This window comes from Babylonia areolata, chromosome 29 (genome assembly GCF_041734735.1).
Source record: "Babylonia areolata isolate BAREFJ2019XMU chromosome 29, ASM4173473v1, whole genome shotgun sequence".
NCBI classification, from domain to species: Eukaryota; Metazoa; Mollusca; class Gastropoda; order Neogastropoda; family Buccinidae; genus Babylonia; species Babylonia areolata.
Genome location: NC_134904.1, coordinates 21,293,480 through 21,306,032, shown reverse-complemented (window position 1 = coordinate 21,306,032; position 12,553 = coordinate 21,293,480). Strand labels below are relative to the sequence as shown.

Here is a 12,553-nt window from a genome sequence, read left to right as displayed (position 1 = left end):
GGTCAAAAAGCAAGTGCATTCAGGGGGGATACATAGATTTGCCACAAAAGCAAAACATACTCACCCTGATTCACAGATGTGGACCAAATTCATCCATTTTCTAAACTACAGGACTGTGTGCAGTACCTGCCAACCCGGTCATCACAACAGTAACAGACAGTAGATTCAGTTGAATTTATAAACTGTTATAATGAGCATGGAATGAATGTATATGTGTATGCTTAAGGTGTCATTCTGTGTATTTGTTCAGATTACTGGAGTAAACTGTGTGGGATGAAGGTGTACTCCAGTGATGCCAAGACAGCTGTGCTTGGGTATGGTGACAGTCAGGTATGTCTTTTCAGCCTATCTTTCTTTTCTTTTTCTTCTTCTTTTTTTCCATAAAAGAATCATGTGATGGAGGAATATTTTAGCACATTCTTGAACAAAGGCAGGGTGTCTGAAAAGTGTATAAAAAAAAAAAAAAATCTTGGCGGTCTAGTAGAGTGATGGCCTAGAGGTAACGTGTCCCCCTAGGAAGCAAGAGAATCTGAGCGCGCTGGTTCAAATCACGGTTCAGCCGCCGATATTTTCTCCCCCTCCACTAGACCTTTAGTGGTGGTCTGGACGCTAGCCATTCGGATGAGATGATAAACCAAGGTCCCGTGTGAAGCATGCACTTAGCGCACGTAAAAGAACCCACGACAACAAAAGGGTTGTTCCTGGCAAAATTCTGTAGAAAAATCCACTTCAATAGGAAAAACAAATAAAACTGCACGCAGGAATAACTAACAAAAAATGGGTGGCGCTGTAGTGTAGCAACAAGCTCTCCTGGGGAGAGCAGCCTGAATTTCACACAGAGAAATCTGTTGTGATAAAATGAAATACAAATACAAATACAAATAAAGGACTCATGTGCTATGATTTTCGGGGTTCCCAGATTACCATCAGAGGGTCACTTTAATGCTGCACATCCTAATCGAAGGTAAGTTGCTACATGCATACCAAGGCAGACTGAGGCTATGCTACACTGTTTGTACTCTTTTTGTTTGTTTGCTCCACAGTTTGTAGAATGCCCCAAGGACCTGCTTCAGTGAACAAGCACAGGTCCTTTCCTTTTCAAAGCGTAGGGATGCATATTGAAGTGTTTTCAGAGGCCTGGCGATTGTGTACATTCAGTCTCACCCGCTTCTTTGTTGACCTGTCTAACCAGGTGATAATTGTGCAAGTTATGTGCGCTCCCACCCCCTTCTTTGTTGACCTGTCTAACCAGGTGATAATTGTGCAAGTTATGTGCACTCCCACCCCCTTCTTTGTTGACCTGTCTAACCAGGTGATAATTGTGCAAGTTATGTGCGCTCCCACCCCCTTCTTTGTTGACCTGTCTAACCAGGTGATAATTGTGCAAGTTATGTGCGCTCCCACCCACTACTTTGTTGACCTGTCTAACCAGGTGATAATTGTGCAAGTTATGTGCGCTCCCACCCACTACTTTGTTGACCTGTCTAACCAGGTGATAATTGTGCAGGTTATGTGCACTCCCACCCACTTTGTTGACCTGTCTAACCAGGTGATAATTGTGCAAGTTATGTGCGCTCCCACCCCCTTCTTTGTTGACCTGTCTAACCAGGTGATAATTGTGCAAGTTATGTGCGCTCCCACCCCCTTCTTTGTTGACCTGTCTAACCAGGTGATAATTGTGCAAGTTATGTGCGCTCCCACCCCCTTCTTTGTTCACCTGTCTAACCAGGTGATAATTGTGCAAGTTATGTGCACTCCCACCCCCTTCTTTGTTGACCTGTCTAACCAGGTGATAATTGTGCAAGTTATGTGCGCTCCCACCCACTACTTTGTTGACCTGTCTAACCAGGTGATAATTTTGCAAGTTATGTGCGCTCCCACCCACTTTGTTGACCTGTCTAACCAGGTGATAATTTTGCAAGTTATGTGCGCTCCCACCCACTTTGTTGACCTGTCTAACCAGGTGATAATTGTGCAAGTTATGTGCGCTCCCACCCACTTTGTTGACCTGTCTAACCAGGTGATAATTGTGCAAGTTATGTGCACTCCCACCCCCTTCTTTGTTGACCTGTCTAACCAGGTGATAATTGTGCAAGTTGTGTGCGCTCCCACCCACCTCATTGTTGACCTGTCTAACCAGGTGATAATTGTGCAAGTTATGTGCGCTCCCACCCCCTTCTTTGTTCACCTGTCTAACCAGGTGATAATTGTGCAAGTTATGTGCGCTCCCACCCACTTTGTTGACCTGTCTAACCAGGTGATAATTGTGCAAGTTATGTGCGCTCCCACCCTCTTCTTTGTTGACCTGTCTAACCAGGTGATAATTGTGCAAGTTATGTGCACTCCCACCCACTTTGTTGACCTGTCTAACCAGGTGATAATTGTGCAAGTTATGTGCACTCCCACCCACTTTGTTGACCTGTCTGACCAGGTGATAATTGTGCAAGTTATGTGCGTTCCCACATACTTCTTTGTTGACCTGTCTAACCAGGTGATAATTGTGCAAGTTATGTGCGCTCCCACCTCCTATTTTGTTGACCTGTCTAACCAGGTGATAATTGTGCAAGTTATGTGCGCTCCCACCCACTACTTTGTTGACCTGTCTAACCAGGTGATAATTGTGCAAGTTATGTGCGCTCCCACCCCCTTCTTTGTTGACCTGTCTAACCAGGTGATAATTGTGCAAGTTATGTGCACTCCCACCCCCTTCTTTGTTGACCTGTCTAACCAGGTGATAATTGTGCAAGTTATGTGCGCTCCCACACCCTTCTTTGTTGACCTGTCTAACCAGGTGATAATTGTGCAAGTTATGTGCGCTCCCACCCACTACTTTGTTGACCTGTCTAACCAGGTGATAATTGTGCAAGTTATGTGCGTTCCCACATACTTCTTTGTTGACCTGTCTAACCAGGTGATAATTGTGCAAGTTATGTGCGTTCCCACATACTTCTTTGTTGACCTGTCTAACCAGGTGATAATTGTGCAAGTTATGTGCGTTCCCACATACTTCTTTGTTGACCTGTCTAACCAGGTGATAATTGTGCAAGTTATGTGCGCTCCCACCCCCTTCTTTGTTGACCTGTCTAACCAGGTGATAATTGTGCAAGTTATGTACACTCCCACCCCCTTCTTTGTTGACCTGTCTAACCAGATGATGATTATAACAAGGACTTGTCATTGTGTGGACTCTCATCCCCTCAGCAGAATCTCAGGTTTTGTTTATAGGACAAAATAGCATTTTATTCTCATATATCGTGCCCTTATGAATTAAATCACATACTAACATGCTGACTGATTTGAAAAACCAGCATGTTGACAAGTGTTGGTCTTAACCTTCAAGATGATGACATGGAATGATAATAATAGGAGTAGTAACAACAACAACAATAACAAAAGTAATGGTAATAATAAAAAGAAGAAGAAGACAAGAAGAGGAATGATAATGATATTGATAATAAATTGGGTGCAATGGTTGAGTGGTTAAAGCATTGGACTTTCAATCTGATAGTCCCGTGTTCGAATCTTGGTAAAGAGTGGGTAAAGAGTGGAGATTTTTCTGATCTCCCAGGTCAACATATGTACAGACTTGCTAGTGCCTGAACCCCCTTTGTGTGTATACACACACAGAAGGTCTAATACGCTTGTTAAAGATCCTGTAAGTCATGTCAGTGTTCGGTGGGTTATGGAGACACGACAATACCAACCATACATCAACCATGACAGAGTCATCAGCAAATCGATGTTGGTCATGTAACAGAAAGAAAAAAGAAAAAAATCTATTTATATATTGCTGATTCTTTTGCAGAGACAAATCAAAGCACTTTCACCTCCGACTTTCACGCACATCCTGATCCATAACACTCAATCAAAGGGACAAAACTTATGGTACTTGTAGATGTTAAAGGCTTAAAGACACCAGATGGAAAGAGGAAGGGGCTATTATTGTAGATGTTGAAGGCTTTAAGACACCATGGATGGAAAGAGGAAGTGGCTATTATTGTAGATATAGAAGACTTAAAGAAACTATGAATGGAAAGAGGAAGGGGCTTTTATTGTAGATGTTGAAGGCTTAAAGACACTGGATTGAAAGAGGAAGGGGCTATTATTGTAGATGTTGAAGGCTTAAAGACACCATATGGAAAGAGGAAGGGGCTATTATTGTAGATATTGAAGGCTTAAAGACACCATATGGAAAGAGGAAGGGGCTATTATTGTAGATGTTGAAGGCTTAAAGACACCATATGGAAAGAGGAAGGGGCTATTATTGTAGATGTTGAAGGCTTGAAGACACTGGATTGAAAGAGGAAGGGGCTATTATTGTAGATGTTGTAGGCTTAAAGACACTGGATTGAAAGAGGAAGGGGCTATTATTGTAGATGTTGTAGGCTTAAAGAAACTGGATTGAAAGAGGAAGATTGAAAGAGGAAGGGACTATTATTGTAGATGTTGTAGGCTTAAAGACACTGGATTGAAAGAGGAAGGGACTATTATTGTAGATGTTGTAGGCTTAAAGACACTGGATTGAAAGAGGAAGGGGCTATTATTGTAGATGTTAAAGGCTTAAAGACACTGGATTGAAAGAGGAAGGGGCTATTATTGTAGATGTTGAAGGCTTGAAGACACTGGATTGAAAGGGGAAGGGGCTATTATTGTAGATGTTGAAGGCTTAAAGACACTGGATTGAAAGAGGAGGGGGCTATTATTGTAGATGTTGAAGGCTTAAAGACACTGGATTGAAAGGGGAAGGGACTATTATTGTAGATGTTGTAGGCTTAAAGAAACTGGATTGAAAGAGGAAGGGACTATTATTGTAGATGTTGAAGGCTTAAAGACACCATATGGAAAGAGGAATGGGCTATTATTGTAGATGTTGTAGGCTTAAAGAAACTGGATTGAAAGAGGAGGGGGCTATTATTGTAGATGTTGTAGGCTTAAAGAAACTGGATTGAAAGAGGAAGGGGCTATTATTGTAGATGTTGAAGGCTTTAAGACACTGGATGGAAAGAGAAAGGGGCTATTATTGTAGATGTTGAAGGCTTAAAGAAACCATGGATGGAAAGAAGGAGGGGCTATTATTGTAGATGTTGAAGGCTTAAAGAAACTACAAATGGAAAGAGGAAGGGGCTATTATTGTAGATGTTGAAGGCTTAAAGAAACCATGGATGGAAAGAGGGAGGAGCTATTATTGTAGATGTTGAAGGCTTAAAGAAACCATGGATGGAAAGAGGGAGGAGCTATTATTGTAGATGTTGAAGGCTTAAAGACACTGGATGGAAAGAGGGAGGGGCTATTATTGTAGATGTTGAAGGCTTTAAGACACTGGATGGAAAGAGAAAGGGGCTATTATTGTAGATGTTGAAGGCTTAAAGACACCATGCATGGAAAGAGGAAGGGGCTATGATTGAAAAAAGTAGGTTTTGAGGCCAGACTTTAGAGAGCTGTCGGTGCAGAGATTTGACGAACTCAGAGAGGGAGATTGTTCCTAGCGCTGGGTTCAAACACAGGGATAAAGCAACTGTCAGTTGTGGTGCATGTATTCATTTATATGCTTTCAGTGTAAACTGGAACTGGTGGCAGTTGAAGGAGAAATTGATCGAGCCACAGCTTTTGGGAGGACAGCCTTTGCTTGCCCACGACAGCAGGTAAAGTTTCTAGATCATGTCCACTGTGAGAAGTGCACAGAAAAGAGAAATGGTCTCTGTATATCTTACTCTTTTTTTTTTTTCTTTCTTTGCTGTTATATCTAAGACATTTACAATTAGCATGCAAAAGATTTTTTTTTAGAATATCTGAAGGTTTATCATTTAGCTTGAATCTTATATAATTTAGTTTGCCCTATATCGCAGCAGACAATAGTACTGACTTCCGCCTGTCATAAATCTTATGAGAGCTGGTAGGGTATGGGCATGAGTTTCCCAACAAAATAGCAACAGTTGCTGGATGAAGTGATTGAGATGGCTCATGGACTGTGAAACACTGCTGGACTTGATCTCAGTCATAACCTCGGATTGCATAAGAGGTTGAAATTCATCAGAAAACAAAAAAGAAGAAAAAAATCAGTGGCTACACCATAAAGTTTCTCACACTTGCCTTGGTGATTATCTGTAATACTGACTTTGACTAAGATGTTGGTCCAGATTTTTACAAATTGTTTAAGAAATTAATAATTATGAAATTTTGATAGTTTTACTTTGTAGTGGGTTTTTTTGTTTTTTTGTTTGTTTGTTGTTGTTTTTGTTGTTGTTGTTGCTTTTTGTTGTTTTTTTGCAGTAAAAGGATTTTCAGTTCATTATAAGAAGTTTACTTTTAAGTCTGGAATACACCATTGAGCAAAAACAATGTATGTCCGTGCCTTTCTGTTCCCTTAGATTATGTTTAGTTTTGTTGTTGTTGTTTTATAATACTTGACACTATTGTTCATCTTTATAATGTGTGTATTTGGGGTGGTGCAGCAATTTATCAACTCTTTAAATTGTAACGGTGGCATTGTGGGACATTTTCCAGCAGTGTGAACCATGGCTGTGTGTTAGTTAAACTACCAGCTGATTTGAAGTTCTCTGTTCAACAGCTGCCTGACATACAAAAGAACATGGAGGAAGCTGGTCAGACGATACTGACACCCCTGGTCAGTCTGGACACACCTGGCAAAGCCACCGTGGAAGTGGTCATTCTGGCTGACCCTGTGAGTTCACCTTTTTTTATTTATAAGTACATGTACATGTGTCTTTTCTTAGAACGTGTTCAGTCTATTGAGTGGTCATTCTTACTGACCCTGTTATAAGCTCACCTTTTTTATTTATAAGTACATGTGTCTTTTCTTAGAATGTGTTGAGTCTATTAAGTGGTCATTCTGGCTAACTGTGGAAGTAAATCTTTTTTTTCTTTCTTTTTTTTTCCTAAGTACATGAATCTTTCCTTAGAGTTAATTCTGTTGTACAGGTATTCTGTACATTTCTCGAAACTTTTCCATCAGTTTTCAACAACGAGTAAAACAAATCTTATTTTGTGTGACTTTTGTAAGTCCATGTATCAGATGTTTTGGTGATGTGCTATGGTATTTTCTTCCTTGTATTTTCCATAGTTTTTTAGAAGTTCATTTGAAAGAAAGTTTAATTATTTTGTACTGCTATGGACAAGGAAATAGTTACCACTGGTGGTATTTAACTGTGACTGACATGAATAATAATGTGGTCAGGAACTACATTCTAGTCACTGACAGTCAGTGTGTTAAAGTTAATCTTTGGTAGAAGATGAAAAAGGTAAGTGGCCCACTCAGAGAGATATTGACTATTCTTTATTGAAACGAAGTTTCATACAGGAAAATAGTTTTAAAGGAACAATTACAAACAGTTTCATGGTAAATTCACTTCAGCTGTCATGTGTACATCTGAATGCATTAGAATAGATCTGTGATAAAGACCTCACCTTTTTCTTACATGATGAAGTGCTTTATTTCTTTCCATTTTATTTTTGTTTCCTGTAGGATGGACATGAGATCTGTTTTGTGGGCGACGAAGCCTTCAGGGAGTTATCCCAGGTGGATCCTAAAGCCGACCAGTTACTGGATGAGGTATGTATCAAAGCATTGTTGATTTTTTTTTTTCATCTTGTTTTATGATTATGTTTTGTTTCTTTGTCCTTTTTTTTCACTTTTCTTTCTTTCTTTCTTGTTTTCTTTTTTGTTTTTGTTTCTGTCTTTCCATGGTTCTTCATCTGCTTCCCCCCCCCCCCTCCCTCCTCCCGGTTGTCTTCACTTACCCAAATACTCTCACTGTCTCTCTCTAGGAGGAATTTGAGTGCAGTGGACATTGCCTTTGGATTAGAATAAGCCTGAAAAATGTGAAATCAAAGGGAAAGTCATTGATCTCAAGTGGCCAGAGTGAGCCGGCGTTTGAGTATGCCACAAAACTCACCGGCTGAGTCATTCTGATTGTCTGTCTTCCTGGGATTTCAAGATATATGTCTCCCCCTTTTTTTTTCTGTTTTCAGTCTTTTGTTTGCATGGTGTGGGATTCCAAGAGCTGCTAAGTAATGATGCATTTCTGTTTCTCACTCTGCTGCAGGCTATAAAAAATGACAAGAGCGATGACTGGTTTGCCAAGAAAGGACTGACGAAGAGTTCAGCCTGAAGATCTGTCCTCAGCTGTTGCTGCCGTTCCTGATTCCTGGTGTCATCCTACCTGCAGACTGTACCTGACGTTCTGCCTGAACACTGAGCAAGAGTCAGTCACTAACTGCCTGTTAAGTCACTGGTTCTGGTTTTGGGGGTTTTTTTTTTGTTTTTTTTAATAAACATTTTTATTCGAGTTTAACATTTAATGAATACATACATACATACAGGCAGACATACAAAAATGATATTTGTAATTATCAATAATATTATTTGTTATTATACACTATTTAAACTATAAAGCAGGAAAACAACAACACAACATTGTTTTTATACAGAAAAAAAACACAAATAAAAAAAGTCATATGCACTGCATAAAAAAAAGTAAATAAATGAAAGGAAAATTTTTTTTTTTTTAAAGAACAAACGTTACATTCGTGGTTGGTTCTGGTTATTGATATGTTATATTTGCTTTTTTTTCAGGGGGTTGGGGTGGAGGTTGGGGGTTAGTTACTAGCTTGTACTGCTGGAATGGAACTGATGAAGTTTTCAAATAAATCAGTGGACATGTGAAGTTCATTTGATCCAGCATTCATGAAGAAGTAAGGAATTTAGAAGAAAGCAAAAGCATAGAAAGAACTACTTTTTCCTTACCTGCAGTTCAGTGATTGGGTTATTGTTTCATGCTTTCTTTTTTGACAAATATATCTGTGCACACAAACATGCTTGAGCACACACACACACACACACACACACACACACACACACACACAATTACAATCAGCTAGACATCCTCTTTTTTGGTAAAAGATTTGGAGTAGGTGGTGACTGCTAGCCTGCTATTGTGCCTGACCTCTCCCCCAAAAACAAACAAACGAAAAACAACAACACAAAAGTAACGGGAAGAAGGGAGGACCATAGTGCCGCTCTGATGTTCTTATTGCTGTATCAGTAGGCCTCCTTCAACCATGGCTGACCATGGATAGAGTATATCCGACCTAATGTCTAATTGGGCTGTCTGCTTGGACCAAGCAGTGTCACCTGTGACTGTAGAGACCGATGCGAGAGAGACAGTCTCTGTCGCAGCGATCACATGTGTAAGCTGATGCTGGTCTGTCGGCTGCCATCCCTTTTCTGTGAGTTCGTTTTTCTGCTGCAGCAGCTGACAGTTTGTCCTCACCAATCCATAGTTGATTCTTGAGAGTGCTTCTCCAGCTGTTGCGGTCCTCTGCAAGGCCCTCCCAGGACTCGGTATACTGCTGTATGTCACTGATATTACTATGTCACTTTTATTATACAGAGAGTGACTGTTTCTGGTATTGTCATTGATATCTGTTTACGGAAGGATTCTCAAATGAAAAAAAAACCCGTTAACATTGTATGTGTATACATATGTGTGTATGTGTTTTCAAGATAGTTGACATTAATAACAAAGCACTGTGTATGTATACATATGTGTGTATGTGTTTTCAAGGTAGTTAACATTGACAAAGCACTGTGTATGTATACATATGTGTGTATGTGTTTTCAAGGTAGTTAACATTGACAAAGTACTGTGTATGTATACATATGTGTGTATGTGTTTTCAAGGTAGTTAACATTAACAAAATACTGTATATTCATACATATGTGCATGTATGTGTTTTCAAGATAGTGAGTTTGTGGAGGTTTTGGATTCATCATTGATAGTGTATGCATATTTCAGACAAGACAGAGCTGGCATTGCATATATCTTTGTTAAAATTGGCATCTAGTTGAAAGCAAATATCAACATCTTGCAGTCTGTTTCATAAACCCTCACCAGTTTTCCTGTTCTCCAAAGATTCTTTTCAGCCTGGAAGTGAAATGACCTGATTTTGAAGGGAAAAAAAAAAATTTATGTATAGATATATATTTTTTTCTTTCTTTTTTAAATACCTGTATCTTATGAACCTTGTTAATGTTTGACAGTCAGAGTCAGACATAAATCACACACACACACACACACACACACACACACACACTGCCGCAGACAAACACACACATACACACACACACACACACACACACACACACACACTGCCGCAGACAAACACACACACACACACACACACACACACACACACTGCCACAGACAAACACACACACACACACACACACACACACACACACAACTGTTACAAAGTTTCCCAGTTAGGCCTGCATCCATACTCAACCTCTCATTCAAAAGGATTGCTGTTATAATGGAATCTCACCTCGACTATTTGAAATCTGTGCAAAAGGATTTCGTGCTACTTTTGATGTATCCTGCATTGTTTTACACACACAGTATTTGATAGGTGTTGTCATCTTCGGTTGACAGACAGGCTTTTATGCATTGTTATTGGTGATAGAAATTTACTTTTGATGTTTCAGATTTTGAACATGTGAATGATTCTCCTCTGTAATGATCACCTGTTATGTGGAAATCTGCCTTGTCATGCATTTTGGTCCTGTGGAAGTCATTTTATTTATGATGTTTCATGGTCCGTGGGGTTTCTGGCTGAAAATAATAGATAAAGGTGATGGCTGTGTACTGCACCGTTTTACAGTGTGTGGCTGTTTGGAGAAATATTGTTTGTTTGTTGTTGTTTTTTTCTTTTATCAGATAAATAATTATGAAACTAGCAAATAAAGAAGATGCTGCAGCTTCTCTTTGTGTGTGTGTGTGGGCATAGACTGTGTGCGTGTGTGTGTGTGTGTGTGTGTGTTGTAATCAGTTGAATGGACAAAATTGAGTGGGTTCCTTTTGGTAGGCACAGTAGTTAGATTTTCAATCTAATAATCTTTGCCTGTGGTGTTGTTATTTTGATCATCAAAGTAGTTTTTCAATTGGTGGTTGTTCATCATTTCATTTCAAAGAATATTATTTTCACCTACATCATCAGTTGATTCTGCATAGTGAAGAAGTATTGAAGTGGAAACATAGGAATACAAGGACAGGGAAACTGATGCAATAAATCAAACAGACCAGATCTTGACTGGCCCTTTTTCACTCCCACTGGAGTATAAGAATTCTGCTGCATATCCTCATCTGCTTTGTTCGTGGACGGTCTGCTTAGCCTCCCTCCAGGACACTATTGTATCACTTTTTGTCACACCAGATTTCTCTGTGAAAAACAGATTTCTGTCCTTGGGAAGAGTGTGTTGCCACGGCGCAGTGTCATCAGTTTGTTCTTCTGGTTTTTTCTGCTTATAAATATATTTGTGTTACGATCATCGTGGCTTTTCCAACAAAATGTTGAGGAACTACCTTCCTGGTACTGTTGGCATGGGTTCTTTTACGTGCGCAAACAGCATGCTGCACATGGGTCCTTGGTGTTTCATCTCATCCAAAAGACTAAATGCCCATGTGTAATAGTCTCCAAGTAGGACTCCACTTTTAGTCTCCATGTCATCACTAGCTGTCCCTTTTCATTTACTAATTACCTCAGATGAGAGGTAATGAGGTATCTGAGATGTTTTATCACTTATGTGGACGTTCATGGCAGTGTGCACAAGTTGTAAGCAAGCTTATCCTACAATGCAGTGCAGTGCAGTCAACACAATTCCAACGCAATGCAATACAATAATTATCCATTCATTCATTCATTATGCCCATCGCTCCTGGTGAAGCATAGGGCATCGACGACCCCTCGCCATCGCGCTCTGTTCTGGGCTGTTCTGGCCATTCCAGTCCAGTTGGTCCCCTGCTGCTTCAGCTTTGCCTCGGTATCTTGCCTCCAGCTGTTGCGAGGCCGGCCTCTCTTCCTCTTTCCCTGCGGGTTCCAGGTCAGGGCTTGGACGCTGGCTTCCTGAGGGTGTGTTCGATCCAGCCCCACTTCCTCCGCAGTATCTGCTTGGCCACTGGTTCCTGTCCCGCTCGCTCCCAAAGATCTTCGTTTCGGATCTTCTCCTGCCATCGGATTTTGTAGATGCGCCTCAGACAGGTGTTGAAGAATGTCTGAATCACAAATCTGACTGGAAGTTATTTTTGCATTCAGAGGTTTGTCATTCACACCACATAACTAGTTTCCCAGGACACAGTTGAGTCCAACGCTCACATGAACAAGACAAAGACTGAACTAAAAAGTCAAAAAGTAAAACATATTTAGCTGAATGAGATCACGAAAGTAATGATAAAGCACGACAGCTTGATTCATCATACAGTAAATGAAAGATATTCAAAACTAGCACGTATTTTAAGAAATCAACATTATTTGAGAATAAGAAACACTACAAATATTCAAGATTAAGAAATCCTCCAAACTGGTGTCATCATAAATCATTTAAATCACAGGTACATTACTTAAAATACTTGAAAAACATATTCAGCAAATTTGTAACACGTGTAAAAATTGGCAGAGTTTTTACTGGACTGGCAGCACTACACTGTCACTTTTCATGTCGTTACCACAGGCAGCTGAAAACGTTTCCGCTGGTTGG

At 40.1% G+C, this 12,553-nt stretch overlaps 1 protein-coding gene across 1 annotated transcript in view; it reads left to right on the top strand.

The window, feature by feature from the left end:
* LOC143274707 (glyoxalase domain-containing protein 4-like) overlaps positions 1–10,781 on the top strand; it is a 25,566-nt gene extending 14,785 nt beyond the window's left edge. Inside the window, exons 6-10 of the mRNA XM_076578608.1 lie at positions 251–330; positions 5,556–5,642; positions 6,569–6,682; positions 7,484–7,570; positions 8,064–10,781. Coding sequence (XP_076434723.1) covers positions 251–330; positions 5,556–5,642; positions 6,569–6,682; positions 7,484–7,570; positions 8,064–8,129 — 434 coding nt within the window. The 3' untranslated portion in view covers positions 8,130–10,781. The remainder of the gene's footprint in view (positions 1–250; positions 331–5,555; positions 5,643–6,568; positions 6,683–7,483; positions 7,571–8,063) is intronic.
* Positions 10,782–12,553: the final 1,772 nt, after the last annotated feature.